The sequence below is a fragment of the Pongo abelii genome, chromosome 1 (genome assembly GCF_028885655.2).
Source record: "Pongo abelii isolate AG06213 chromosome 1, NHGRI_mPonAbe1-v2.0_pri, whole genome shotgun sequence".
Lineage (NCBI taxonomy): Eukaryota > Metazoa > Chordata > Mammalia > Primates > Hominidae > Pongo > Pongo abelii.
The window spans coordinates 99,121,304-99,149,134 of record NC_071985.2 but is presented as its reverse complement, the minus strand read 5'-3'; the positions used below and the strand labels follow the sequence as shown (position 1 = coordinate 99,149,134).

At 49.4% G+C, this 27,831-nt stretch overlaps 2 protein-coding genes and 1 non-coding gene across 4 annotated transcripts; 2 read left to right on the top strand and 1 right to left on the bottom strand.

Annotated features, from left to right (window-relative positions):
* Window positions 1-1,565: 1,565 nt before the first annotated feature.
* CGN (cingulin) lies at window positions 1,566-27,831 on the top strand. Of its 2 annotated transcripts, XM_054528145.1 has the most exons (22): window positions 1,573-1,707; window positions 5,681-5,802; window positions 8,666-9,552; window positions 10,316-10,416; window positions 10,560-10,629; window positions 10,742-10,837; window positions 13,613-13,740; window positions 15,023-15,155; window positions 15,469-15,681; window positions 16,436-16,584; window positions 17,695-17,827; window positions 20,068-20,277; window positions 20,605-20,811; window positions 21,185-21,442; window positions 23,016-23,186; window positions 24,258-24,419; window positions 25,325-25,414; window positions 25,873-25,956; window positions 26,053-26,171; window positions 26,541-26,649; window positions 27,034-27,197; window positions 27,515-27,831. In XM_054528145.1, the coding sequence occupies exons 3-22, from the start codon at window positions 8,680-8,682 to the stop codon at window positions 27,654-27,656; spliced, it is 3,612 nt and encodes a 1,203-aa protein (XP_054384120.1). In that variant the 5' UTR covers window positions 1,573-1,707; window positions 5,681-5,802; window positions 8,666-8,679; the 3' UTR covers window positions 27,657-27,831. The 2 variants fall into 2 exon arrangements, with proteins under 2 accessions (XP_009242648.1, XP_054384120.1); XM_009244373.3 differs by lacking the exon at window positions 5,681-5,802 and having other exon boundaries at window positions 1,566-1,707.
* On the top strand, window positions 14,015-14,616 carry LOC100447128 (small ribosomal subunit protein eS10). Its single transcript, XM_002810232.5, has one exon. The coding sequence runs from the start codon at window positions 14,040-14,042 to the stop codon at window positions 14,535-14,537; it is 498 nt and encodes a 165-aa protein (XP_002810278.1). The 5' UTR covers window positions 14,015-14,039; the 3' UTR covers window positions 14,538-14,616.
* On the bottom strand, window positions 18,553-18,661 carry LOC112131382 (small nucleolar RNA SNORA44). Its single transcript, XR_002913465.1, has one exon. It is a non-coding gene; the product is annotated as a small nucleolar RNA SNORA44 (small nucleolar RNA).

Below are 27,831 nucleotides of genomic sequence, written 5' to 3'. Positions count from 1 at the left end.
CCGAGATTGCGCCACTGGACTTTAGCCTGGGCGATAGAGCAAGACTCCGTCTTAAAAAAAAAAAACAACAAAAAAAACCCAAACCGAAAACCATCCCATGGGAGTGTCTCTGAACCTATTCTGGTTCAGGGGGCTGCACAATAAAAGAAAAATAAGAAATTTTTTTTTTTTAAAAAAAAGTCTTTTAAAAGCCACCCAGTGTTCAGGAGGTGCGCTCCTGGAAGGACAGTTCCTCTTCTGTCCCCACCCCCACTACATCTTTTTTGCTGTTCCTCCCCAGGGAACAGGCCGGTTTGATGGCTCTAATCTTTATATACAGCTTCCTCTGAAATGCAGAGACTTTGCATCCCAGCTGAGGAGCTGGTAAGTGGACTTTACCCCGTAGGACCCACACCTAGCTTTTGAAGGCTGGGGGAGGGGCGGAAACGAGCTCCCGAGAATACACCGGAATCTGTGCTGCATCGAAGATTCTTCTTCTACTCCAATAGGTACAGGGTAAATATTTGTTGTAATTAAATGAGAACAAAATCCTGAGCCCAGGAACGTAAACTAAGGCAATCTCTTTTTTACATATCTCAACGGTTAACAGCTAGGATGCCCACTTTAATGTTGTTTTAACTGCAGCTGGTATGAGCAGGGTTCCTGCAGTTTGCAGAGCCCCTAGTCTTTACTCTTTTCTAGGAACTGGGATCAGCATCCCTACTTCTTGAGAGGCTAACTCTAAGGTGAATTTACAATTTGGGGTTGAGTCCCTGCTTCAGTTTAGAACGAAGGTCATTCCTATTTTGGTAAATTTGCGTCCCCGGTTTCCATTCATTCAGTCAACAAATATTTATTAAGCATGTAGTTATGTACCAGTCTCTGTTGTAGGCGTTTGGGGTGAAGCAAGGCACAGAGCAAGAGATCCTTGCTCTGGTGAAGCTTATCGTAGGACGGAAGGCAAAATGATGAAAACGATTTTTAAAATTATGTTATTAACTAGAAGGTGATAAATATCACATAGAAAAAGATGTCAGGCTGGAAAATGATTGCGGAGGCCACAAGATAAAACAGAATCCAAGATCAGGGTTCTGGTTCGGGTCAGAGAAAAGGGAGACGAGCTGAGGTGCAGGAGGCTCTGACGTCGGGGGACAACGGAGATATTTTCTGCAGAAAGTGACGAAAGAGCATTCTGGTTCCTGCAGAGGTAGGTGAAGGACAGAAACGACCCTGGCCGGCCATTCCCTTGGAGTAAACCGGAGGCAGGAGGCAGTTTTCTAGTAGAGCCCAGAAGATGCTCTGGCCGAGGGCTCCCGGGGTCTTCCCCGGCGGTCACTCGCGGCCATCCGCGACGCCCCCAAAATGGCCTCCGCGCCCCTCGCCGCCCCGCCCCGACGCTCCGCAGCCCGCGGGTCCACGTGACCTGGCCCGCCCCTCGCGGCTGGAGACCCCGGGTCCTGGTCCCCGCAGAGGAGGCCCCGCCCCCTACGGGAAGCGGACCAACCGGAGCGGGGAAAGGCGGGGCAGGCACTGACGGCCCGCGGGGGTGGAGCTCCGCAGCGGAGTAACAGGTTGGTGGGAGGGGGAGAAAGGAGGGAGCGCCGAGGACGAGGGGGAGGGCCGGAGCTGCGCGTGCTGCTTTGCCCGAGCCCGAGCCCGAGCCCGAGCCCGAGCCCGAGCCCGAGCCTGAGCCCGAACGCAAGCCTGGGAGCGCGGAGCCCGGCTAGGGTGAGTGGACCAGGTGGGGGCCAGGGCACCCGAGAGGAAAGCGAGCCCTCAGGGGTACCTTTGAGGGGCGGGCATCGAGGCGGTGTGAGATGCCCCTTTCCAGGGCACAGGTGCCGAGTGGGAGACGGGAGGAGGGGAGATTGGGGCGGGGTGGGGTACTGATTAGGAGCCGACCCCTACCCTGAGGTGCCAGATGCAGGTGGCTAGGAAGGTGCCAGGCGAGGGGCACCTGGGGCGAAGGCTGTTCCCAGGGCATGAAAGCGTTTCAGCGCCAGATGTCTCTGGAGGTCAGACGCCAGCCCTAGGGGCAGAATTTCTCTTGGAGACAGCCGTGGCGCGGGGAAGGAGTTAGTTCCAGCTGAGTCGGGAACTGCTGCTGCCTGAGGTGCAGACTCGCCAGGGGAGGGCATCTGCAGGTGCTGCTTGCCTGAGGTTCTTTCCCGCGTCCTGCGGTCTCAGCTGGCCGTTGTCAGCACCCTGGTGGCTTTGAGATGACTCTGAGGTGTGGGATCTTTTCCCCAGCCCTTCACCTCCGGCCGAAGGCAGTTGCGAATCAGAGACACTGAGGGGCAGATGAGAGGGCACCCTCATCTCTTCGCCAGGTGTACAACCGATTAGGCTTTCACTTTCTGTCCTTTGCTTTCGTGCCAGGGAGAATCGTTCCTTCTTCCTCTTGAGAGAGAGAGAGAGAGTACTCCCCAAGAGAGGGATATGAGGAAGCAAAGAGCCCTGCCTGGTCCTGCAAAATATTGATAAATATTAATACTTATTTCTCAGGAGGCCCCTTTCTGGGGGCGGATGTCAAACCCTTTCTCCAAGTACACATATATTTTTTCTGTGGTTCTAGATGGGGACCATTGGATGAGGTTTGGGAGCCCAACCAATTTCCTTGATGTCTGGAGGAATCCCCATTACTCCCTGAACGCCCCCCAGGCATCCCTGACTTCTGAACTGCGGTGGCTGTCAGAATGGCAGCAGGAACTATTGGGGTAGGAAATAGGTAGGACTCATCAGGAGACCACGAGACTAGGGAAATTACAACTCCAAATCCCCAGGACAGATGAAAGGTGCACCTTGGGGCCCAGACAAGGCTGGAGGCAAATTTCTTTGCCTTAGGCAGGTAAGGGAACTAGAGTCAACCTTAGCTTGGCCCGTTTGAAGCTCTGCCTGAGGAAGGTTGTTGTAATTGGGAAATAATTAGCAAGCGCTATGTTTGTAGATGGGCTGCCTACACATGCCTATGCATCTCTTCTTTCATCCTGGATGTTTGGGAGTCTGGGGGCTGGCTCTGGGGGACTGCTAATCCAGAGATTTGCCCGACTCTAAGAGGATTCTGGCTTCCTAGAACCCTTCCTGTGTTTCCCAGGCTGGCCTGCATGCCATTCCCCTTGTGGGAGGTGAGGGGGGTGTAGGGCTCTTCTCTTTGTGCCAGGGAGGGGCGGACTGAGGACCAGGGAGGCGGCCAAAGCAAGTGTAGGATCAGGAATGCAACTATGGGAACCTCAAAGGGAGGGGTGGAGGGAGACAAAGTCTCCCTGTCACATACTGGCCTGTCACCAGGTTCCTGTTCATCTGCTCCTCCTGCCTGTTCCCTCCCTGCCCTCTGTCCTCTCCTTCAGAGCTTTGGCTTTGCCATCAAGGCTGGAGAGCCCCTGCCTGTGGTATTGCCCCTCTGCCTCCTCCGTGGTGTGGAATTTCTCTGGTCTGCTTTACAAGCTGCCAGTGTAGTTTCCCTGGCCCTCCCCTTCCCCTTGCCTCTCAAACCAGTCCAGCCAGTTTGCAGGGGCCCAGTTCCTCATTGTGTTTTTTTCCCTACTGGCCAAGCAGCTGTAGCCTGGCTCTCAGGTTTCTGCTTTTTCAGTGGACCTAGGCAGGAGTCCACTTGGGGGATTCTTTTTGGATCCACGGGGAACCTTCTTATCTCTAACTATGAGAAAAAGGGTGCCGAATCATCAAGGTCACTGAGCTGTCCTCTTCTATTTCGACCATTTGCTTTCCTTGTTTCCTCTGAGGGGGTTCTAATCTCTATACCTCAAGTTCTCCCATATTCTAAATCTGCCAGTTATTTAGCATCTAGCATATTGCCTGGCCCTGTGTGAATCAGTCCTTCCTCCACGCACCTGAAACCACCCCACCCCCACTTCCTGCCAGAAGTCCAGAGACCCTGTCACTCCTAGTTGGAAACCAGATGCATATGGCTGGGCCAGAGGTGATGGAATTGGGGCAGGGCAGGCTAATGAGTAACTCAGAGAGAAGTGGCTGTCTGGTACAGGTGTAGAGTGTTCTCCCACTCTTTGCAGGCAGGAAAGGCAGAAGCAGACAGATGCACCTGAATTAACTTGTGGTCTGGTCTCTTCCCGGAGTACAGTCGGTGAGGAGAGCCCTAGACATGTGATAGGGGAGAGAAAAGCAGGGTCAGGCATTGGTGAGGGCGCAGGCCCTGGACTCCATGTTGCCTGGCCCTTGATCACTGTTTACCTGCCTGTCTCTGGAGCTTACGCAAGGCCTCAGAGCTGCCCTGCTGCCTTGGTCCCGCCCCACTGTCCTCTGTAACCAAAGGCAGGTAGGTTTCTGGTTTTCCATGTTGAATCATTTAGAGCCCTGCTTTCTGACCCACCCCAAAGATCCCTTCAGCCCTCCTGGCCCCTGATCCACATGTCCTTGGACTGAAGGTGATTGAGGTTAGAGGGTTAACCTAACCTGGGACCTGGGGGAGTGTTCAACACTGCCTCTGAACAATTTAGTGCTGTTGCTCAAGGGGCTGTGCCCTCTGCTGGGCCTAGGCTGGGAACTCCTTGACCTGGATCTGGAAGATCAGTGGATGTACTGACAGGGTAGACTGCATCATGAATAAGTCATGTGGCTTCTGAGAGCTGGCAATCTAGGCACATCTGGTTCTAAGATCATGACTACATAGGGCAGCAAGTCTGGACCAGGAGGAGGTCCTGTTATTGAGGCAAAGTAGATTTGTCCTGGGCAAATCTCCCCACTGCTGTGCAAGTGGGCTTTAGTTCAGGATACAGCCTTTAACAAATATTTGTTGACATCTACCACGTGCCCAAACACCTGGGGACACAGTGGTTAGCTGATAGCCATGGTCTTTGCCCTCCGGGAGCTTATTATCTAGTAGGGGAGACAGACAGGAAATAATTACTCCAATAAATGTATAAATATAAACTGGAGTAAACCTGCTGAAGGACAACTGTAGAGCGTGTAACGTGGATCGGACCTGGTTTGTGGGAGGCTGATTTGTGAGAACTGACCTTGTTTGTGGCAGTGGTGGTCAGGGAAGCCTTCTCGGAAGAAGTGGCATCTTTCTATGAACCAGGTGAAGCCAAAAGTGCCTGTTGGACGAAGTAGCATGTGTGAAGGATGATATTTGTTGTCAGCTTTGTGATAGTCACGTGCTAAATGTTTTCATGTTTAATATCTTGTTTTTCTCTCCTTTTTATTAAATCAGAACCCAAGTTCAATAAAGTACAAACATCTTTTTTTTTTTTTTTTTTTGAGATGGAGTCCTGCTCTGTCACCCAGGCTGGCGGATCTCGGCTCACTGCAACCTGTGCCTCTCAGCTTTAAGCAATTCTCCTGCCTTGGCCTCCCCAGTAGCTGGGATTCCAGGTGCCCACCACCACACCCGGCTAATTTTTGTATTTTTAGTAGACATGGGGTTTCACCATGTTAGCCAGGCTGTTGTTGAACTTCTGACTTCTGGTGATCTGCCTGCCTCAGCCTCCCAAAGTGTTGGGATTACAGGCATGAGCCACTGCGCCTGGCCTAAATAAAGTACAAAGATCTTAAGGGTATAACTTGGTAATTTTTTATCGTTGTATATGCCCATATAATTACTTATTATCTCATTCTCACAGATAATAACCTTGTGGGGTATTATCATTATACCCATTTTACAGATGAGGAAACTGAGGCACAGAAAAGTTGTGGGTTTTTTGTTGTCATTGTTGTTGTTTTTCAGACGGAGTCTTACTCTATCACCCAAGCTGGAGTGCAGTGGTGCGATTACAGCCCACTGCAGCTTCAACCTCCTGGGCTCAGGTGATCCTCCTACCTCAGCCTCCTAAGTCGCTGGGACTACAGGTGTGTACCACCATACTCGGCTAGTTTTTTTGTATTTTTTGTAGAGATGGGGTTTTGCCATGTTGCTCAGGCTGGTCTCAAACTCCCGAGTTCAAGTGATCCACCCACCTTGGCCTCCCAAAATGCTGGGATTACAGGCGTGAGGCACCACACCAGAAAAGTTGTGATTTGCCTCAGGTTGCATACATCAGGTGAAGAGCAGAGACAGGATTCCAAACCAGATCCTGACTCTAGCCCAGTGCATTTTCTACTGGATGAGTGGTTTGGAGAACTACTTTACCTGTCTGCCTTCACAAGCCTTTTAAGATGGGGTGATAAAAGTTTGTATGTGCTGTCTCCTCAGGGAGAGTGTATTGCTTTCATCATTTTCTCATGGAGTCCCAGGGCCAAAAAGATGAAGAATGATTCCCTAATAAAGGGCTCTTCTCTCCCTGTTCCTTTCTCTTGAGAATTGCTGGGAATTCTAAGAATGCTCTTCTTCAGATAGGAGACCTTCCACATCAAGCCCTTTGTCACCTGTAGCTCTGCCTCTCCCATTCCTTCCCCTCCCTTCTCATCTCACCCCGACTTGCTAGCACTTTACAGTCCCTGAAAGGGGCCTTGCCAAGTTTTCTTGGCCCAGAACTCCATGGGGAGGTTGAGTTGGGTATGTTTGTGTTTCTGTCTGGCACGTTAGAGGCTCATCCTTCAGTTTGGTGCTAGGCTCTGGTGGAGACTAGCAGAAGGAGTGGGGAAGCTGAATTTTTTTATTTGCTTGGAAGATAATCTCTCCCCCAAGTTCCTGGAGCCAGAGCATACCTGGAATACATTCCATTTGCTGACTCTGAGCTTTAACAATGTGGACCTGGGAAGCTGGCCTATGGATGGTGTTGGCTCTGGCTCTCAGCTGAGACAAGTTTACCTGACCTGGGGCCCCTTAAAGTGGCACTTTTTTTTTTTTTTGTTTTGAGATAGAGTTTCACTCTTGCTTCCCAGGCTGGAGTGCAATGGCGTGATCTTGGGTCACTGTAACCTCCGTCTCCCGGGTTCAAGCGATTCTCCTGCCTCAGCCTCCCGAGCAGCTGGGATTACAGGCCCCCGCCACCACGCCCAGCTGATTTTGTATTTTTAATAGAGACAGGGTTTCACCATGTTGGTCAGGCTGGTCTCAAACTCCTGACCTCAGGTGATCCACACGCCTTGGCCTCCGAAAGTGCTGGAATTACAGGCGTGAGCCACCATGCCCAGCCGAGTGGCACAGTTTTTAAACCATATTTAAATATTTTTGGCTGGGTGCAGTGGCTCATTCCTGTAATCTCAGCTCTTTGGGAGGCTGAGGCAGGCAGATCACCTGAAGTCAGGAGTTCGAGACCAGCCTGGCCAATATGGTGAAACCCATTATGGTGGCAGGTGCCCGTAATCCCAGCTACTTGGGAGGCTGAGGCAGGAGAATTGCTTGAACCCGGGAGGCAGAGGTTGCAGTGAGCCAAGATCACGCCATTGCACTTCAGCCTGGGCAACAAGAGCAAAACTCTGTCTCAAAAAAAAAAAAAAACAACCTTTTCTTGAATAGATAATACATCTACGTGTTTCCAAATTCAAAAGGGACAAAGAGATATACAGTAGAATGTCCACTCCTTTCTGCTCTTCCAGAGAATAGAAACTCTCTCATTCCTGTTCCTAGTCCTCAGTTCCTGCACCTCAAAGGCATCACTGCTATCAGTGTTTTTAAGTTTCTTTCCAGAAGTGGGATGATATACTTTGAGGTCTTCTATATTTTAAATGAGCTCTGGGAGAGAAGGCCCCCTTTTCTCCAGTGAGATGGAGGTATCTGTTCAGCAGGGTGTGGGTTCTGCCTTCCCTTGGGGGGAAGAAGGGAAGAAGGCACACAGTGTTTTTGTTTTTTTTGGAGATAGAGTTTTGCTTTTGTCACCCAAGCTGGAGTGCAGTGGCACAATCTCAGCTCACTGCAACCTCCACCTCCCGGGTTCAAGCAATTCTGCTTCAGTCTCCTGAGTAGCTGGGATTACAGGCATGCGCCACCACGCCTAGCTAAGTTTGTGTATTATTAGTAAAGACAAGGTTTCACCGTGTTGGTCAGGCTGGTCTTGAACTCCTGACCTCAGGTGATCCACCTGCCCCAGCCTCCCAAAGTGCTGGGATTATAGGCATGAGCCACTGCACCTAGCCACATGGTGGTATTATATGTATGTATGAAGATCAAGTAAAATCTTTTTTTTTTTTTTTGAGACAGGGTCTCACTCTGTCACCCAGGCTGGAGAACAGTGGCATAATCACTGCTCACTGCAGTCTCTCTCAAGCTCAAGTGATCCTCCCACCTCAGCCTCCCAAGTAGCTGGGATTACAGGTGTGCACCACCAGGCCCAGCTTATTTTTGTATTTTTTGTAGAGACGGGGTTTCACCATGTTGCCCGGACTGGTCTTGAACTCCTAAGCTCAAGCAGTCCGCCCGCCTTGGCCTTCCAAAGTGGTGGGATTACAAGCGTGAGCCACTGCTCCTGGCCATCAAGCAAAATCTTTAAACTTTTAACAAAGCCTAGCTCCCCAGGGCTGTATCAGAGGAAGTGGATTCTTTCAGGTTAGTGAGTCTCAAAGTGTGGTATCTGGACCAGTAGCATCAGTATCACCTGGGGAACTTGGTTAGAAATGCAGATTCTCAAGTCCTAACCCAGACCTACTGAATCAGAAGCTCTGGAGGTTAGGTCCAGCAACCTGTACGTTAAAAGGCTCTCCAGGGGCCTTCTGTTAGTCTGAGAATCAGTGGTTTATCTAGTAGGAACTGACAGGGAAGTCAGCCCCCAGGTAGAAGTTTCATAGTTTCTAGTTAAGTCTCTTAGCCTAAACTCATTTCTTCATTTTCTAGGACTCCTTCTATTTATGGAACAGGCACCCAACATGGCTGAGCCCCGGGGCCCCGTAGACCATGGAGTCCAGATTCGCTTCATCACAGAGCCAGTGAGTGGTGCAGAGATGGGCACTCTACGTCGCGGTGGACGACGCCCAGCTAAGGATGCAAGAGCCAGTACCTACGGGGTTGCTGTGCGTGTGCAGGGAATCGCTGGGCAGCCCTTTGTGGTACTCAACAGTGGGGAGAAAGGTGGTGACTCCTTTGGGGTCCAAATCAAGGGGGCCAATGACCAAGGGGCCTCAGGAGCTCTGAGCTCAGATTTGGAACTCCCTGAGAACCCCTACTCTCAGGTCAAGGGATTTCCTGCCCCCTCGCAGAGCAGCACATCTGATGAGGAGCCTGGGGCCTACTGGAATGGAAAGCTACTCCGTTCCCAGTCCCAGGCCTCACTGGCAGGCCCTGGCCCAATGGATCCTAGTAACAGAAGCACCAGCATGCTGGAGCTAGCCCCGAAAGTGGCTTCCCCGGGTAGCACCATTGACACTGCTCCCCTGTCTTCAGTGGACTCACTCATCAACAAGTTTGACAGTCAACTTGGAGGCCAGGCCCGGGGTCGGACTGGCCGCCGAACACGGATGCTACCCGCTGAACAGCGCAAACGGAGCAAGAGCCTGGACAGTCGCCTCCCACGGGACACCCTTGAGGAACGGGAGCGCCAGTCCACCAACCACTGGACCTCTAGCACAAAATATGACAACCATGTGGGCAGTTCGAAGCAGCCAGCCCAGAGCCAGAGCCCGAGCCCTCTCAGTGGCTTTAGCCGTTCCCGTCAGACTCAGGACTGGGTCCTTCAGAGTTTTGAGGAGCCGCGGGGGAGTGTACAGGACCCCACCATGCTGCAGGTCAGACCCAGCCCCTCCCTCACTTCCAAATGTCAGCCCCTTCTCCCTTCTCATCAGCTTTTACCCACCAGCCATGAGCCTTCTTGCTAATTCAAATAGCCTAGGCAGAAAGTCTCTGCCTTTTGTTCTCCACTGTATCTGTCCACAAAATAGGTGATATTCACATGCACAGGATATTTCCATGGGTAAAATTCTAAAGAAAATGGAGCAAGCTATAAAATCACTATTCACAAGTTTGGACCTAGTTGTCATTGCCACAACCATAAACTATGCCTCAGTCACCAGTATTTGCTAGGTCTGCAGAATATGTAAGGCGGGCTTGGAGGATAAGAGCAGTTTCCTTGGTGCTCTTGCCAAAATTCCACACCTTTCTCTCCTACTCAGGAATGTAAGTAAATGAGGGAGTGACTTTACTTTGAGAGAAATGTAAGTCCATTTTAAGAGTAAATTATTTATAAAGTCTAGCATGTTAACTACCATTAGTGACAAATCACTTGTGGCCCAGTTTGCAGCTGGTTGAGATGTTCGTTGAGGAAAATCTGGTTTACAGCAATAGTGCAGAGGTGCATCCTGTGTTGGCCTCTCCCTGGCCTGTTGCTCAGGCCTCTGCAGCACGTTTTCCTTGCTGCACTTCAGGATTGTTCATCATGCTTGAAGGGACTTGACCTGAGACTGCCACTTCTCCTCCATCTGAACCCCACGCATGCTTCTGGCTTAATCTTCCTATTTCTTTCTTTCTTTTTCTTTTTTTTTTTTCCAACAGTTCAAATCAACTCCAGACCTCCTTCGAGACCAGCAGGAGGCAGCCCCACCAGGCAGTGTGGACCATATGAAGGCCACCATCTATGGCATCCTGAGGGAGGGGTGAGTGGGGGCCCCCCAACAAGAGAGGCATACCCCTCCTTTTTCTTCTAGCTTTGTTCCCCATCTTCTCTGATTTTGCCCTTGCCTGATCTCTGCTACCTCTTTCCTCCCCTAACCCTTGCTTCTGTCCTTTTATCCTCTAGAAGCTCAGAAAGTGAAACTTCTGTGAGGAGGAAAGTTAGTTTGGTGCTGGAGAAGATGCAGCCTCTAGTGGTGAGTGGCCTTCTCTGGGTGGGAGCAAGGGTCAAGGTTAGAGCTTTGAGGGCCTCAGGGGATCCAGACCTGGACTCACTCCCTTCCGCCACACCCCCCATATCTCTGGCAGATGGTTTCTTCTGGTTCTACTAAGGCCGTGGCAGGGCAGGGCGAGCTTACCCGAAAAGTGGAGGAGCTACAGCGAAAGCTGGATGAAGAGGTGAAGGTAAGGAAAGGTTAGAGGTGCCGGAGGCATGAAGGAAAACAGGGAAAAAGCCTTGGCCTGGAGATGGGCTGAGCTGACCCTTCCAAGCAATGGAACAAGCATGTTTATGTCTTATGAGACAAGAGACAAGAGTGTGTACTAATTCCAGGAAGGACTTCTGGGGTTCTCTGGGGGTTAGGGAGGCAGAGCACGTTAGGAATCTACCTACCTTCCATTCCACTCCCTTTGGGAGTTCCCATCCTGGCTCTGCCCCTTACTAGCTGTATAAAACTTAAGAAAATTACTTACATTCTCTGTGCCTCAATTTTTTTATCATCATCATAATAATGGCAATAGTAGTAGCTATCATTTATTGCGTATAATTTTGGTAGTATGTACTGTCCTGGGTACTGTAATCATTATAGTTACCCTGTGAATACCTATTCTGGACCCTTTTCTGATGAGAAAACTGAAGATCAGAGAGACTAAGTAAATTGCCTATGGTAGTAAGTTGCAGAGAGGAATGAAAAAATCCGGGTCAGTCTTATTCTAAAGCCAGTGTGCCCTTTTTAAAAACATGTCTTCTGCCTTTCACCATATTGGTTTGTGTGTAGTTGGTGCTCAATAGATGTTGGATTGTAACTTCCCTTGTCTTTTGGAAATCACTGTAGTGTAATGATTAAGTGATTGGCTGTGGAGCCAAACTAACTGGGTTCAAATCCTGGTTCCGTTACTTGTTGGCTGTGTAACTGACCTTGGGCAAGTTCTTTAAATGTTCTAAGCCTCTGTTTCCTAAATTGTAAGTGGGGATTATGATAGTACTGTATTAATTAACTATTGCTGTGTAACAAATTACCCAAAACTCAATAGCTTAAAACAAACATTTCCCCACCAGGCGCGGTGGCTCACACCTGTAATCCTTTGGGAGGTCGAGGCAGGCAGATCACCTGAGGTTGGGAGTTTGAGACCAGCCTGACCAACATGGAGAAACCCTGTCTCTACTAAAAATACAAAATTAGCCCGGTGTGGTGGCACATGCCTGTAATCCCAGCTACTTGGGAGGCTGAGGCAGGAGAATTACTTGAACCCGGGAGGTGGAGGTTGTGGTGAGCCGAGATCCCACCATTGCACTCGAGCCAGGACAACAAGAGTGAAACTCTTTCTCAAAAAAAAAAAAAGCATTTCCCAGAGTCTGAGGATGAAGAACCTGGGATCAGCTTAACAGGGTAATTGTGGCTCTGAGTCTGTTATAAGGTTCCAGTCCAGCTTCTGGCTGTGGCCAAAAGAAGTAAATTGGAGGATCTGCTTCTAAAATGGCTTACTCAGGGCCAGGCATGGTCGCTCACGCCTATAATCCCAGCACTTTGGGAGGGCAAGGTGGGAGGACCACTTGAGTCCAGGAGTTTGAGACCAGCCTGGGCAACATAGTGAGAACCTGCCTCTACAAAAAATAAAAAAATTAGCCAGATGTGATGGCATGTGCCTGTAGTTCCAGCTACTTGGGAGACTGAAGTGGGAGGATTTCTTGAGCCCAGGAGGTTAAGGCTGCAGTGAGCTGTGATTGCACTGCTGCACTCCAGCCTGGGTGCCAGACCAAGACCCTGTCTCAAAAAAATATAAATAAATGAATGAAGCAAGCAAAACCAGCTTAATGAATAAGACAGACAAAACCAGCTTAATTGGCTGGGTGCAATGGCTCACACCCATAATCCCAGCCCTTTGGGAGGCTGAGGTGGGTGGATCACCTGTGGTCAGGAGTTTGAGACCAGCCTGGCCAACATGGTGAAACCCTGTCTCTACTGAAAATACAAAAATTAGTTGGGTGTGGTGGCAGTCATCTGTAATCCCTGCTACTTGGGAGGCTGAGGCAGGGAGACTTGCTTGAACCCGGGAGGCAGAGGTTGCAGTGAGCTGAGATTGCGCCACTGCACTCCAGCTTGGGCAACAGCGACACTCCATCTCAAAAAAAAAAAAAAAAAAAAAAAAAACCCAAAAAAAACCAGGCTGGGCGCTGTGGCTCATGCCTATAATCCCAGCACTTTAGGAGGCTGAGGTGGACGGATTACCTGAGGTCGGGAGTTTGAGACCAGCCTGACCAACATGGAGAAACCCTGTCTCTACTAATAATACAAAAATTAGCCAGGTGGGGTGATGCATGCCTGTAATCCCAGCTACTTAGGAGGCTGAGGCACGAGAATCGCTTGAACCCGGGAGGTGGAGGTTGCGGTGAGCCGAGATCTCGCCATTGCACTCCAGCCTAGGCAACAAGAGTGAAACTCTGTCTCAAAACAAAACACCAAAAAATAAAAATAAAATAATAATTTAAAAAAACCCCAGCTTAATCAAATGGCTGTTGGTTGTAGACCTCAGTTCCTGGCTGTTTGGCCTTCCTCACAGAGCTACTTTTGAGTATCGTCACAATATAACAGCTAGTTTTTTTCCCAGAGTGAGGGATCCAAGAGAAAAGCTGCAATGCCTTTTTATGACCTAACATCAGAATTTACTCATCACGTCCTCCTTTTTCTGTTTGTTAGAAGGAAGCCCCTAAGTCAAGCCCGCGCTCGAGGCAAACAGAATTAGGCTTTATCTTTTGAAAGAAATGTCAGATAATTTGTGGATATATTTTACATCATCACAAGTACCAAGGCTAGTTATGAAGATTAGATGTGGATAATACACATAAGGTCCTAAGTACAGTGTCTATCATACAGTAAGTGTCCAATGAGTGTTAGACATTCCCATTATTCTGAATCTTTCCCTACCCTCCACCTGCTGTACTCTCATTCCCTTTTTCAGAAGCGGCAGAAGCTGGAGCCATCCCGAGTTGGGCTGGAGCGGCAGCTGGAGGAGAAAACAGAAGAGTGCAGCCGACTGCAGGAGCTGCTGGAGAGGAGGAAGGGGGAGGCCCAGCAGAGCAACAAGGAGTGAGTGCAGCTGGTGGCGCACCTCACCTCGGGCTGCTTGGGGGCTAGGCCAGGTTTAGAGGCCACTCCCTCTTTGCCCCTAGGGTTGAAGGAGACAGAAGGAAATCTCCAGAAGCTGAAAGGGGCAGTGTTGGTTTAAGGTCAGGATAGGGCCTTTCTCTCTACCTTCTTTATCAATAATGGTAGTAGTGCATGATTTGGAGTTAAGCTACCTGGGTTTGCCTCTGTCTCAGATTCTTAAGCTATAAAATAGACTTAATAATAGTACCTACCGGGCCCCGAACCCTGTAGCCGCTGAGATGTTGATGCCTAAGAAGAACCGGATTGCCATTTATGAACTCCTTTTTAAGGAGGGAGTCATGGTGGCCAAGAAGGATGTCCACATGCCTAAGCACCCGGAGCTGGCAGACAAGAATGTGCCCAACCTTCATGTCATGAAGGCCATGCAGTCTCTCAAGTCCCGAGGCTACGTGAAGGAACAGTTTGCCTGGAGACATTTCTACTGGTACCTTACCAATGAGGGTATCCAATATCTCCGCGATTACCTTCATCTGCCCCCGGAGATTGTGCCTGCCACCCTACGCCGTAGCCGTCCAGAGACTGGCAGGCCTCGGCCTAAAGGTCTGGAGGGTGAGCGACCTGCGAGACTCACAAGAGGGGAAGCTGACAGAGATACCTACAGACGGAGTGCTGTGCCACCTGGTGCTGACAAGAAAGCCGAGGCTGGGGCTGGGTCAGCAACCGAATTCCAGTTTAGAGGCGGATTTGGTCGTGGACGTGGTCAGCCACCTCAGTAAAGTTGGAGAGGATTCTTTTGCATTGAATAAACTTACAGCCAAAAAACCTTAAAAAAAAAAAAAAAAAAAAAAAAAATAATAGTACCTACCTCACAGGATCATTGTAAGGATTCAATCATCCATTCAGCAGATGTTTCATCAAGAACGCTGTGACAGGCATTAATCTAGGTTCCCAAGACACATCAGTGAACCCTATAGACGACAGGCTCGCTCTCCAGAAGCTTAGTTTCTACTGAGAGGGAACAGACAGTAAACAAACATATTTTGCAAGTAAATTTGTAACACACGAGAAGGCAGTAAATACAACAGGGTAAGGCAGATTAGGAGGGCCAGGTTGTAGTGGGGCAGGTTGCAAAAATCAGGGGAGGCCTCATCAAGATTTGAAGGAAGGAAGTTTAAATGCATTAATAAATATGGATTAAAATATATGATGTGTTTAGAAAACTGCCTGACACATAGTATGCAATAATGTTATCTATTATTAGGCTCCAGAACATGAAGCGCCTCTTGGACCAGGGTGAAGGTTTACGACATGGGCTGGAGACGCAGGTGATGGAGCTGCAGAACAAGCTGAAACAGGTCCAGGGTCCTGAGCCTGCTAAGGAGGTGTTACTGAAGGTAGGGTCTGGGGTCATATGCCCCAGCCTCTGCTTTTTCTCAGTTGGAGCATCCTCAAGTCTGCTCATCCATGGTTTCCCCAAAGTATGAGGAATGGGTGGCTGATTACAGGTACTCAGTATGCTTTCAGGTAGATTCAGTGGTGTGTTGGGACTAGAGTTAGGATAAAGGAAACCTATCATTCTGGGCTCTATTACTGGTACTAGAGCACCTGGTACTGTGCCTAACAATAAATATTTTTTGACTCAGTGAATTGATAAATAGATGGATTCTAATATGGTCACCCCCGTACTTCTTCCTTTACTTTCTCCAGGACCTGTTAGAGACCCGGGAACTTCTGGAGGAGGTCTTGGAGGGGAAACAGCGGGTAGAGGAGCAGCTGAGGCTGCGGGAGCGGGAGTTGACAGCCCTGAAGGGGGCCCTGAAAGAGGAGGTAGCCTCCCGTGACCAGGAGGTGGAACATGTCCGGCAGCAGTACCAGCGAGACACAGAGCAGCTCCGCAGGAGCATGCAAGACGCAACCCAGGCATGTGACAAGAGCAGGGTCTGAGAGAGGAGGGCACTGCTGGGGAGCAAGGCTGCCTTGGGATCTTGGACTTTTGGACTTTTCATGGTTGCAACTGGGAACTCCCCCTCTCCCCCTAAAGGACACAGTGAGATCTGCTGAAAACTTTGGGCAGGAAAACTATAAGGGCAGAGGGAGGGAGTACAGGCCAGAAGTACCATGAGGTTGTATGACAAAAGTCCCAAGGGGGACTGGGCGCGGTAGCTCATGCCTGTAATCCCAGCACTTTGGGAGGCTGAGGCGGGTGGACTGCTTGAGCTCAGGAAGTTAGAGACCAGCTCGGGTAACATGGAGAAACCCCATCTCTGCTAAAAATACAAAAACTTAGCTGGGTGTAGTGATGCGTGTACTTGTAGTCCTAGCTACTTGGGAGGCTAAGGCAGGAGAATCGCTTGAACCAAGGAAGCAGAGGTTGCAGTGAGCCGAGATCATGCCATTGCACTTCAGCCTAGGCAACACAGCGAGACTCTGTCCCCCTAAAAATAAAAAGTCCCAAGGGGAAATAACTGGGGAGGTTTCCTGTAGATGATAGAGGGGTGGACTGTGACTTGAGAGAACCTCTGCTATCATTGTACCAGGTACCACAAGAGTGTCAGGGGGTGCAGCTGGCATGGTGCCCTCTGGGTCTAAGCCTTTCCTTGTACACACTCACACTTTGATTTGAAGTGACCTCTTCCCTCTGAGCCTTCTGGTGTCCAACTCTCCCCTTCTCTAGGACCATGCAGTGCTGGAGGCTGAGAGGCAGAAGATGTCAGCCCTTGTGCGAGGGCTGCAGAGGGAGCTGGAGGAGACTTCAGAGGAGACAGGGCATTGGCAGAGTATGTTCCAGAAGAACAAGGAGGATCTTAGAGCCACCAAGCAGGAGTAAGGACATTGGCCCTCTCAGAAATACCCATGATTCATATGCCACTTCCTTTCTCTTTTTTAATTTTTAATTTTAATTTTAATTTATTTTTTTGGGACACAGTTTCACTCTTGTTTCCCAGGCTGGAGTGTCATGGCACGATCTTGGCTCACTGCAACCTCTGCCTCCTGGGTTGAAGCGATTCTCCTGCCTCAGCCTCCCAAGTAGCTGGGATTACAGGCGCATGCCACTACGCCCAGTTAATTTTTGTATTTTTAGTAGAGATGGGGTTTCACCATGTTGGCCAGGCCAGTCTCGTACTCCTGACCCCAGGTGATCTGTCCACCTTGCCTCCCAAAGTGCTGGGATTACAGGTGTGAGCCGCTGCGCCTGGCCCCCTTTCTCCTTTTTTTTTTTTGAGATGGAGTCATACTCTGTTGCCCAGGCTAGAGTGCAGTGGTGCAGTCTTGGCTCACTGCAGCCTCTGCCTCCTGGGTTCAAGCGGTTCTCCTGCCTCAGCCTCCCGAGTAGCTAGGATTATAGGCGCCTGCCACTAGGCCTGGGTTTTTTGTATTTTTAGTAGAGACGGGGTTTCACCATATTGGCCAGGCTGGTCTTGAACTCCTGACTTCGTGATCTGCCCGCCTCGGCCTCCCAAAACGCTGGGATTACAGGCGTGAGCCACTGCACCCAGCCTGGGCTCACTGCAACCTCCACCTCCTGGGCTCAAGCCATCCTCCCACCTCAGCCTCCCGAATAGGTGGGACTATAGGCATGCACCACCACACCTGGCTGATTTTTGTATTTTTTGTAGAGACGGGGTTTCATTATGTTTCCCAGGCTGGTCTTGAACTCCTGGGCTCAAGTGATCCATCTGCCTTGGCCTCCCAAAGTGCTGGGATTACAGGCATGAGCCACCATGCCTGGCCCATTTCCTTTCTATCTATGGTATGCTCTTACTCTCCCATTTCTCAAACTGCTCTTTTCCATGTTCACCTTCCTTCCTCTTGAGAGTGGGTGCCCAGTGTGTTGGCCTCCAGAGAGGTGGCTTTTATTGTCATGCTAACCTCTCTCAGGCATGTGGCCTTACTCTGTTCCCTTTCCCCTTTATTTCACCTTTCCTGGCTCAGACTCCTGCAGCTGCGAATGGAGAAGGAGGAGATGGAAGAGGAGCTTGGAGAGAAGATAGAGGTCTTGCAGAGGGAATTAGAGCAGGCCCGAGCTAGTGCTGGAGATACTCGCCAGGTTGAGGTGCTCAAGAAGGTATTTGGGAATTGGGGGGCAGAATGGCAGGTAGGGGTGATGAACACCTGCCTTACCTCTCCATGAGGGCCTCCTTGCTAGTGGGGCTGTCTCCTGTGTGCTTGGTTTCCAGGCCTCATCCTGCCTGCTCAGCTTGATCTCTTTCCAACACAGCAGCACCAGTCTCCTCATTGAGCATAGAGGTTTCTAATGGAAAGTGCTCTCAGAACCCAGGTTGGGGTATAGCCAGAGGCTGCTGGCTGCCTCCCAAGAGATGTCATGGGTAGCAGCATTTAGGTGGATTTGTGAAACTCCAGGGTGATTTTTGCAGGCTCAGAAATCTAATTTGGTCAGCATGGCAAAAGCTGCTTTGTCTTTCATGGGGGTCTCTAACTACATTTATGAAAAAATGTTTGCCATTAGAATTTCAGTTTATTAATTTACATTGAGAAATATCATCACATGGACTGGAATACTTGTGTTGGCATGGCCTGGTGACTAATGTAACAAAACTAATTAGAAAAAGAAAAATAGCAGAGTATATGGTATTACATTGAAGATTCACTACATATTATATAACCCTTTAGCCTAATTATGATACTTTCTGAATTTCAGAAGTAGCTAATAGCTAATAATTAGAACCAGAACTCCTATTTTAATTTTCTTTTTAAAAGAAATCAGAGCTGTGCCAGTATTTATTGTGTCACATATTTTGGTTTTATACACAAACCCACCCACACACACCCACACACACGAAAGACAAGTGGCAGCTGCAGGGATTGTGCTGACCTGTTCTGTCAAAGTCTCTCCAGGTTGCTCTTGCATGCAGTTGGAGATCCCATGGCATATATTTTATATATATATATATATATATATATATATATATATATATATAATTTTTTTTTTTTTTTTTTGAGACGGAGTCTCACTCTGTCACCCAGGGTGGAGTGCAGTGGCGCGATCTCGGCTCACTGCAAGCTCCGCCTCCCAGGTTCACGCCATTCTCCTGCCTCAGCCTCCCGAGTTGCTGGGACTACAGGCGCCCACCACCATGCTCGGCTAATTTTTTTTGTATTTTTAGTAGAGACGGGGTTTTACCGTGTTAACCAGGTTGGTCTCGATCTCCTGACCTCGTGATCCGCCCTCCTTGGCCTCCCAAAGTGCTGGGATTACAGGCGTGAGCCACTGCGCCCAGCCTCACACTGTATTTTTTTAAACAACCAGCCTTACTAGCCATACCTTCATGTACTCTCCCTTCATGGTATTTTTTTTTTTATGGAGTTATATTTTACATGCTATAAAAGTCATCTTTGTGTATAATCCAATGGGTTTTTTTTTTTTCTTTTTGAGATGGAGTCTTACTCTGCTACCCAAGCTGGAGTGCAGTGGCGCAATCTCGGCTCACTGCAACCTCCACTTTCTGGTTCAAGCCATTCTTCTGCCTCAGCTTCCCAAGCAGCTGGGATTACAGGCACATACCACCACGCCTGGCTAATTTTTGTATTTTTAGTAGAGACAGGGTTTCACCATGTTGTCCAGGCTGGTTTTGAACTCTTGACCTCAGGTGATCCACCCGCCTCAGCCTCCCAAACTGCAGGCGTGAGCCACTAGCGCCTGACCGCTAGCGGTTTTTATTATCTTAACAAAGTTGTACAACCATCATCACTATTTAATTACAGAACATTTTCATTACCCCCCAAAGGTGCCAAACCCATTAGCAATAATTCCCCCCACCCAATGGCAACCACTAATCTACTTTTTGTCTCTGGATTTACCTATTCTGGATATTTAATATAATTGAATCCTATAATATATGGGCCTTAAGGGTCTGGCTTCTTTCACCTAGCATAGTGTTTTCAAGGTTTGTCCATGTGGTAGCAAGTATGAGTACTTCATTCCTTTTTATTGCTGAATAACATTCCACTCTGTGGGTATACCATGTTTAGTCCAGTCATCAATTCATGGACATTTGGGTTGTTTATCCATTTGGGCTATAATGAATAATGCTACAATGAACATTCACGTATAAGTTTTTTTGTGAACACATATTTTCGGTTCTCTTGGGTTACGTAAGAGTGGAATTGCTGGTGATATAAATGGTAAATCTGTGTTTAACTTTTTGAGAAACTGCCGAACTACTTTCCAAAGTGGCCACATCAGTTTTTATTCCCCCTGGCAGTGTATGAGAGTTTCAGCTTCTCCACATTCAGGTATCTTAGTCTGGCTCTGGGTGCCCCATCACCATTCCCATTTCCTTCCAGGAGCTGCTCCAGACACAGAAGGAGCTTAAGGAACTGCAGGCAGAACAGCAGAGCCAGGAGGTGGCTGGGCGACACCGGGACCGGGAGTTGGAGAAGCAGCTGGCGGTCCTGAGGGTCGAGGCTGATCGAGGTCGGGAGCTGGAAGAACAGAACCTCCAGCTACAAAAGACCCTCCAGCAACTGCGACAGGACTGTGAAGAGGCTTCCAAGGCAAGGGGAGTGGGCACAGGGCTTAGGAGGTGGAGGCTGAGGGTGTCTGGAGGGCTGAGGAGCCAGAGGGTGTGGAAAGTTACCTGTCATGGGTATGTACTGACCAGCTCCTGGGTCCTAGGCATGTGGTTCAAAGAAGCCAGGATTTGGCAGGGGGAGGACACCTGTATCTCTGTAGGGGTGGGATTCTCAGGGAAGCGTCTGGCTGGTGGCAGCTGCTCTCTTTAAGTATCATTCTTATGGGCTGTCTTTGGGACGGCTTTCCTGGGTGTGGTCAATGGCCCCAAGCCCTGGGGTCTGAGCTGCCACCCCCTGAACCGTCCTTAGGCTAAGATGGTGGCCGAGGCAGAGGCAACAGTGCTGGGGCAGCGGCGGGCCGCAGTGGAGACGACGCTTCGGGAGACCCAGGAGGAAAATGACGAATTCCGCCGGCGCATCCTGGGTTTGGAGCAGCAGCTGAAGGAGACTCGAGGTCTGGTGGATGGTGGGGAAGCGGTGGAGGCACGACTACGGGACAAGCTGCAGCGGCTGGAGGTCAGTGCTTCTGCCCTCCCAGCCCTCTCTGCTCAGCCCTGGTGAAATACTCCTGTGCTAAGTAGTTAGCCATCAGTTTCACTTTGCCCTTAGTGTGCATCTGTTTTGCCTCCCCAAACCTGCTCTGTTAACCTTGAGTTTATTTCCTGGTGTATACTTTGGCGCCAATGTTCAGTCTTTGCATTGGTACTTTTGTTTCTTATCTCTCACCCTTTGCTTGCTCTATGTGTCCTGATTTCTTTGCTAGGAGCCTGTTTTCACTGCGCATCATTTTCATAAATACCTCCTTTCTCCTGCCCAGCTACCCACCTCCAAATGACTTGAACCCAAGTTTTGCCTTTTCTCAGTCCAACCCTGCTTCCCTACCTCCCAGGCAGAGAAACAGCAGCTGGAGGAGGCCCTGAATGCGTCCCAGGAAGAGGAGGGGAGTCTGGCAGCAGCCAAGCGGGCACTGGAGGCACGCCTAGAGGAGGCTCAGCGGGGGCTGGCCCGCCTGGGGCAGGAGCAGCAGACACTGAACCGGGCTCTGGAGGAGGAAGGGAAGCAGCGGGAGGTGCTCCGGCGAGGCAAGGCTGAGCTGGAGGAGCAGAAGCGTTTGCTGGACAGGACTGTGGACCGACTGAACAAGGAGGTGGGGCATGGGGTATTCTGGACCTTTAGGAAGAGGCCCAACTCATCCAGAAGCTGGCCTGAGAGGACAGGGGCTTGGGGGAGAGGGGTTAGTCAGAATGTGTGATGATTATGGCCAGGTGCGGTGACTCACTCCTGTAATTCCAGCACTTTGAGAGGCTGAGGTAGGCAGATACCTGAGGTCAGGAGTTTGAGACCAGCCTGGCCAACATAGCAAAACTCTGTCTCTACTAAAAATACAAAAAATTAGCCGGGCGTGGTGGCTCATGCCTGTAGTCCCAGCTACTTGGGAGGGTGATGCAGGAGAGTCACTTGAGCCCGGAAGGTGGAGGTTGCAGTGAGCCAAGATCATGCCACTGCACTCCAGCCTGGGTGACAGAGCAAGACTCTGTCTTAAGAAAAAAAAAAAAAAAGAATGTGTGATGTTTGCTTTCCTCAAGTTCATTGTTAGGAAGACCAAGACCAAATCTTCTGGAAGGGGCATCCTTCCTACCTCCCCTCCATGTTTTTGCTCTTTATCTCACATCCTATTCCTTTATGGTCTTCATTCTTGGAGAGCATCTCCTGGGATTCTCCCTTAGGAGTCTACGAAACCTAAATACAAGAATCTTCAATGGCTAGCTTGGGCAACATAATAAGACTCTGTCTCTACTTAAAAAAAAAAGTAGCCTGCTGTGGTGGCTTGTGCCTCAGTTTCTCTTTATAGATGGGGAATTGAGACCCAGAGAAGATAAGTAACTTGCCTATGGTTGCTAATTAGTGGTAGAGCCAGGATTTGAACCCAGACATCTGTATTCCCAGCTACTCGGAAGGCTGATGTAGGATTGCTTGAGCCCAGGAGGTTGAGGCTGCAGTGAGCTGTGACTGCCCCACTACAGGCACTACAGCAAGAGCCTGTCAAAAAATAAAAAATCTTCATTGGTAGAATTTTAAATTTGGGTGAGGGGAAGGAGAAAAGAAAGAAAAAAGAAAAGGAAATAAATTGCTTTTGATGCTAAGGTTCTCCTCCCAATCTTTTGGTAAAACAAGAGCAAACACATAATATATTACATCAATTCTAAAGTGCACATTTTATCATTTGTCAATGAAAAATGCACATTTTATCGTTTCTGAAATAGAGTTGTGTCTTATAACTTATGGTATGTTATAGTTTAATTGGCATATTTTTCTTAGTGGTATGCCTTATAATCATTGGCACCTTGGGTTTGCTGAAATGGTCATTTAAGGCTTACTTTGTATCAGGCACTGTTGTAAGTACAGAACTTCACATAATTAACTAAAGTAATTCTCACAACACCTTGTGATATAGTTACTGTTTTTATCCCATTTTACAGATGGGGAACTGAGATCCAGAGAGATAAGTAACTTGCACATGGTCACCAGTAAGGTAGAGCCAGGATTTGAACCCAGACATCTGTATATAACTATTAGCTATACTAGGAACCTAGGCCCAGGAAAGAGCAAGAGAGGGCTGCCTTGTCAGGAAGGAGACCCTTAGGGGAGAGTCTTGGGAGTCTGGGCCTGGAGAGGGACATTTATGTACAGTGCTGAAGACCCTTTTCTCTGTGTTTCAGTTGGAGAAGATTGGGGAGGACTCTAAGCAAGCCCTGCAGCAGCTCCAGGCCCAGCTGGAGGATTATAAGGAAAAGGCCCGGCGGGAGGTGGCAGATGCCCAGCGCCAGGCCAAGGATTGGGCCAGTGAGGCTGAGAAGACCTCTGGAGGACTGAGCCGGCTTCAGGATGAGGTAGAAGTCTAATATCCTTGGGTTTGAAGGTCCTTGCCTCTTTTTTTTTTCCGAGACGGAGTCTCGCTCTGTCGCCCAGGCTGGAGTGCAGTGGCGCGATCTTGGCTCGCTGCAAGCTCTGCCTCCCGGGTTCACACCATTCTCCTGCCTCAGCCTCACAAGTAGCTGGGACTACAGGTGCCCGCCACCACGCCTGGCTAATTTTTTGTATTTTTAGTAGAGACGGGGTTTCACCATGTTAGCCAGGATGGTCTCGACATCCTGACCTCGTGATCCGCCCTCCTTGGCCTCCCAAAGTGCTAGGATAACAGGCGTGAGCCACTGCGCCCGGCCCGGTCCTTGCCTCTTAACTGAACCTGTGGCCAAGGGTCCCTGGGGCCCAGGTTTAGGTCTAATGACTTGCAGGGTGGAGGAATATATTGTCTGTAGAGCAGTGATTTTCAAATTCTGTAGCTTAGAGCCACCTGAGGAGATTTTAAAAAATCCCCACACCCAGGCTGTATCCCATACCACTTCAGTCATCATCTCTGGGGATGGGATCCAGGATCAGTATTTAAAAAAACTCCTCAGGTGGTTCCAAGTTGTGTAGAGACTTTAAAAACAATAAAGAAGCTGGGGACGGTGGCTCACGCCTGTAATCCCAGCACTTTGGGAGGCTGTGGCGGGCAGATCACGAGGTCAGGAGATTGAGACCATCTTGGCTAACATGGTGAAACCCTGTCTCTACTAAAAATACCAAAAATTAGCCAAGCGTAGTGGCACATGCCTGTAGTCCCAGCTACTTGGGAGGCCGAGGCAGGAGAATCGCTTGAACCTGGGAGGTGGAGATCGCAGTAAGCTGAGATCGCACCACTGTACTCCAGCCTGGGTGACAGAGCGAGACTCCACCTAAAAAATGAAAAAAAAGAAAATGGATGAAAAGTCAGTTTGCTTTTTATTGTCATCATGACACTGGTAATTCTAAAGAGTGACAGTGATGAAATGTTTCTGCCCACTGGGCTGGACTGCTCCTGCCCCTCAACCCTCACCTTCTTACTACACTGAGCTGTGGCATTTTTACCCCCTGCCCAGATCCAGAGGCTGCGGCAAGCCCTGCAGGCATCCCAGGCTGAGCGGGACACAGCCCGGCTGGACAAAGAGCTACTGGCCCAGCGACTGCAGGGACTGGAACAAGAGGCAGAGAACAAGAAGCGCTCCCAGGACGACAGGGCCCGGCAGCTGAAGGGCCTCGAGGTGAGGGCACTGAGGTGTGACCTGTGGAAAAGGGGTGGGACTTCCAAGCCTCTTTCTGTACTAGCGGTCAACACTGACAGCCCACAGTTGATGAGTTTTGTTTGGCTGCAGTATTTTAAACAACTTTGAATCAATTGCCAATGTTTAGAAATTTATAGATGTCACCTAAAAATTTGGATTTCTAGTTTCTTTTGTATTTGGCAGACATGGTAATACTGAGTGTCTTGTCCTGAGTCTGCATGACAACAGTTCGCTGGAGCTGAGCAGTGGGTTTCCCCTTTAGAGTGAACAGTATTCTTCAGTTTGCTATATTTGATAATAATAATAGCGGTAGCAAACATATTGTGCTGTGTGATAGGCACTTAAGACTTAATCCTCAGAATAACTCTGTGGGGTAGGTAGTCTTGTTTTCTCCATTTTACAGATGAAGGAAACTGAGGCACAGAGAGATGAACTTGTCCATGGTCTACTGCCAGGAAGTGGTAAATCTGATTTTCAGACTGGACAGTCTGGTCCCATGTACATACTCTTAGCCTCTAGGTGGTACTGCCTCCAGTACCTCAGTTTCTGAGTCTCTTCACCTCAGCCTTGGCCCAGGTACTTGGGTTTCTCTCTGTTTTCCCATTAGAGAAATAAGGTTTTCCAATGAAGAGTAGATTCTGGGGTTTGCCTTTATGTCAAAGGGCCGTGACCAGAGCATGGCCCCGACCTGCCCGTGATGCCACATCTGGTCAGTAGAGGGCGCTGGCTCTATAGTGGCTCTGGGTCCCGGCAAGTACCAAAAGGTTACTGGGATGTGCAAGAGAGAAAAGTCTGTTAATGCTGGAGTTTGAGAGGCTCCTGGTCTGAGTTTGGCATTCTGGTGTCCAGCATTTGGGACAGAATTACTTGTTCTTCTGTCATAGGAAAAAGTCTCACGGCTGGAAACAGAGTTAGATGAGGAAAAGAACACCGTGGAGCTGCTAACAGATCGGGTGAATCGTGGCCGGGACCAGGTAACCGCCCCCACCCCTCATCTCTGTTTACCCCTGACTGCATCACCTCTTGGTTCTCTCAAAAACAACTCTACCCTCCCATCTTTCATCATCTGGCTGCCGAATCTGTGCATAGCTGGGTCTACTTCAGGGTTTTGTCTGCTTTGGGAAAGGTTGGCCCGTTTCCTTGGGTGGAAAGAAGCCAATGATTTGCATGGAGGAAGGGATCCTGGTGGCCTGGGCCATTCTCTGACCTGAATTGGGGTTACAAGGGATACTAGTTCCTGGTGGGACGAAGGAAGCCCTGTTTGCATTCTCTGGCCCCTCCCATTTGAATAGGCTGTGATTTTTTAGTTGCCTGGGAATTTTTGGATTCAGGGTTCAGAGACCATCTTGCCATGACTCAGCCTCACTTTGTTCAGCTTGCTGGTTCATCCTTAGCCCTCCCCAAGTCTGGTCCTCTCACCCATCCCCACTAGGTGGATCAGCTGAGGACAGAGCTCATGCAGGAGAGGTCTGCTCGGCAGGACCTGGAGTGTGACAAAATCTCCTTGGAGAGACAGGTAATGGGGGAGGGGAGGATTCTTAGGGATGAACCCCAAGAGGTGAGTAAAATGGCCAGTGGAGTGCTAACTGTGGAGGCTTCCTGTCCCTCTCAGAACAAGGACCTGAAGACCCGGTTGGCCAGCTCAGAAGGCTTCCAGAAGCCCAGTGCCAGCCTCTCTCAGCTTGAGTCTCAGAATCAGTTGTTGCAGGAGCGGCTACAGGCTGAAGAGAGGTGACATAAGCCTATCCTTCCTCCCTTCCTCCCTCCTTTTCTTCCTCCCTCCATCTTGGCTTTTCTCCTCTGCAGCTCCCTCCATCTTGGCTTTTCTCCTCTGCAGCTCCCTCCATCTTCCACCTCAGATATGGCCAGCCTGGCCTGATCTTTAGGGAACATTTTCTCCTGATAGAGAGCAAAGAGAGTTGCAGAAATTCTGAAATGTGAATGACCTCACTCTCTCTTGTTCTTTGAATCTGCCCTGGATCCTGCCCAGTCTAATGGTGGGGCTCATGACTGAGAGAAGTCCTTGGGGACAGTAGGGGGCCAAGTTAGGATTCCCTTAGAAATGGGGACACTCATAGACATTCTTCTACCTCACCTTAGAGAGAAGACAGTTCTGCAGTCTACCAATCGAAAACTGGAGCGGAAAGTTAAAGAACTATCCATCCAGATTGAAGACGAGCGGCAGCATGTCAATGACCAGAAAGACCAGGTGAGGACATGGCACCCTGGAGCCAAGCAACCTGGGGCAGGTATATATTATATGTTTTCCTGAAAGCCAAGGGAGGCCCTTATCTCCTATGGGTCCTCCAAACTTAGACTTTCCTTGTATAAGGACAGAGATTAGATGGAAAGGACTAGACTAGAGAAGTCATAGTAAGCGTATATATTGAGTGCTTATGATGTGCTAGGTTCTGTAAGTATTACACATGTGTTAATACATTTAATCCCTAAGACAACCATGTGAGGTTAAGGAACTTGCCCAAGGCCACATTTTTCCAGCGGCAATTATACCTTGTCAAGATTGTTATGGGGGAGGGTCCCAGGCCATAGTAGTAGATGCTATTCAAATGTGTGGACTTGGTATCCTGCCCAGCTAAGCCTGAGGGTGAAGGCTTTGAAGCGTCAGGTGGATGAAGCAGAAGAGGAAATTGAGCGACTGGACGGCCTGAGGAAGAAGGCCCAGCGTGAGGTGGAGGAGCAGCATGAGGTCAATGAACAGCTCCAGGCCCGGATCAAGTCTCTGGAGAAGGACTTCTGGTATGGGCTGCCCTTTTGCCCCTTGCTCCATAGGGACACTAGAGCAGGGAGGGAATGGTCTCTCCTGTGCTGGATAAGGAGGAGAATCTCTAAGATGGGACTGTGTAGTCACTTGTTTCTGGTTGGAAGCCAGTATATTTATTTCTTAGTATCTCAGCCACCATCCTGTACCTCATCTCCCCAAATCTGATTAGTTGGGGATTTTGTGAGTAGACTTTAGGCCTTAGAAGAATTGGGGTTTCCTTTGTACAAAAAGGGTGGCTGTCTCAATATTTCTATTTTCCCCTCCCCAACCATTATTCTTCTCTCTGAGTCAGGCGCAAAGCTTCCCGCTCAGCTGCTGAGTCAGCTCTCAAAAACGAAGGGCTGAGCTCAGATGAGGAATTCGACAGTGTCTACGATCCCTCATCCATTGCGTCACTGCTTACGGAGAGCAACCTACAGACCAGCTCCTGTTAGCTCGTGGTCCTCAAGGACTCAGAAAGCAGGCTCAAGGCCTATCCCAGCAAGTGCTGCTCTGCTCTGCCCACCCTGGATTCTGCATTCCTATGGGTGACCCAATTATTCAGACCTAAGACAGGGAGGGGTCAGAGTGATGGTGATAAAAAAAAAAACAAACACATCAGCAATAAGC

Bases quoted from the DNA above. Each gene is read 5' to 3' on its own strand.
- LOC100447128 (XM_002810232.5), top strand. From the start codon at position 14,040: ATGTTGATGCCTAAGAAGAACCGGATTGCCATTTATGAACTCCTTTTT.
- CGN (XM_009244373.3), top strand. From the start codon at position 8,680: ATGGAACAGGCACCCAACATGGCTGAGCCCCGGGGCCCCGTAGACCAT. The intron at 26,172-26,540 runs GTGACATAAGCC...ACCTCACCTTAG, and splicing joins CGGCTACAGGCTGAAGAGAG to AGAGAAGACAGTTCTGCAGT. The intron at 27,198-27,514 runs GTATGGGCTGCC...TCTCTGAGTCAG, and splicing joins TCTCTGGAGAAGGACTTCTG to GCGCAAAGCTTCCCGCTCAG.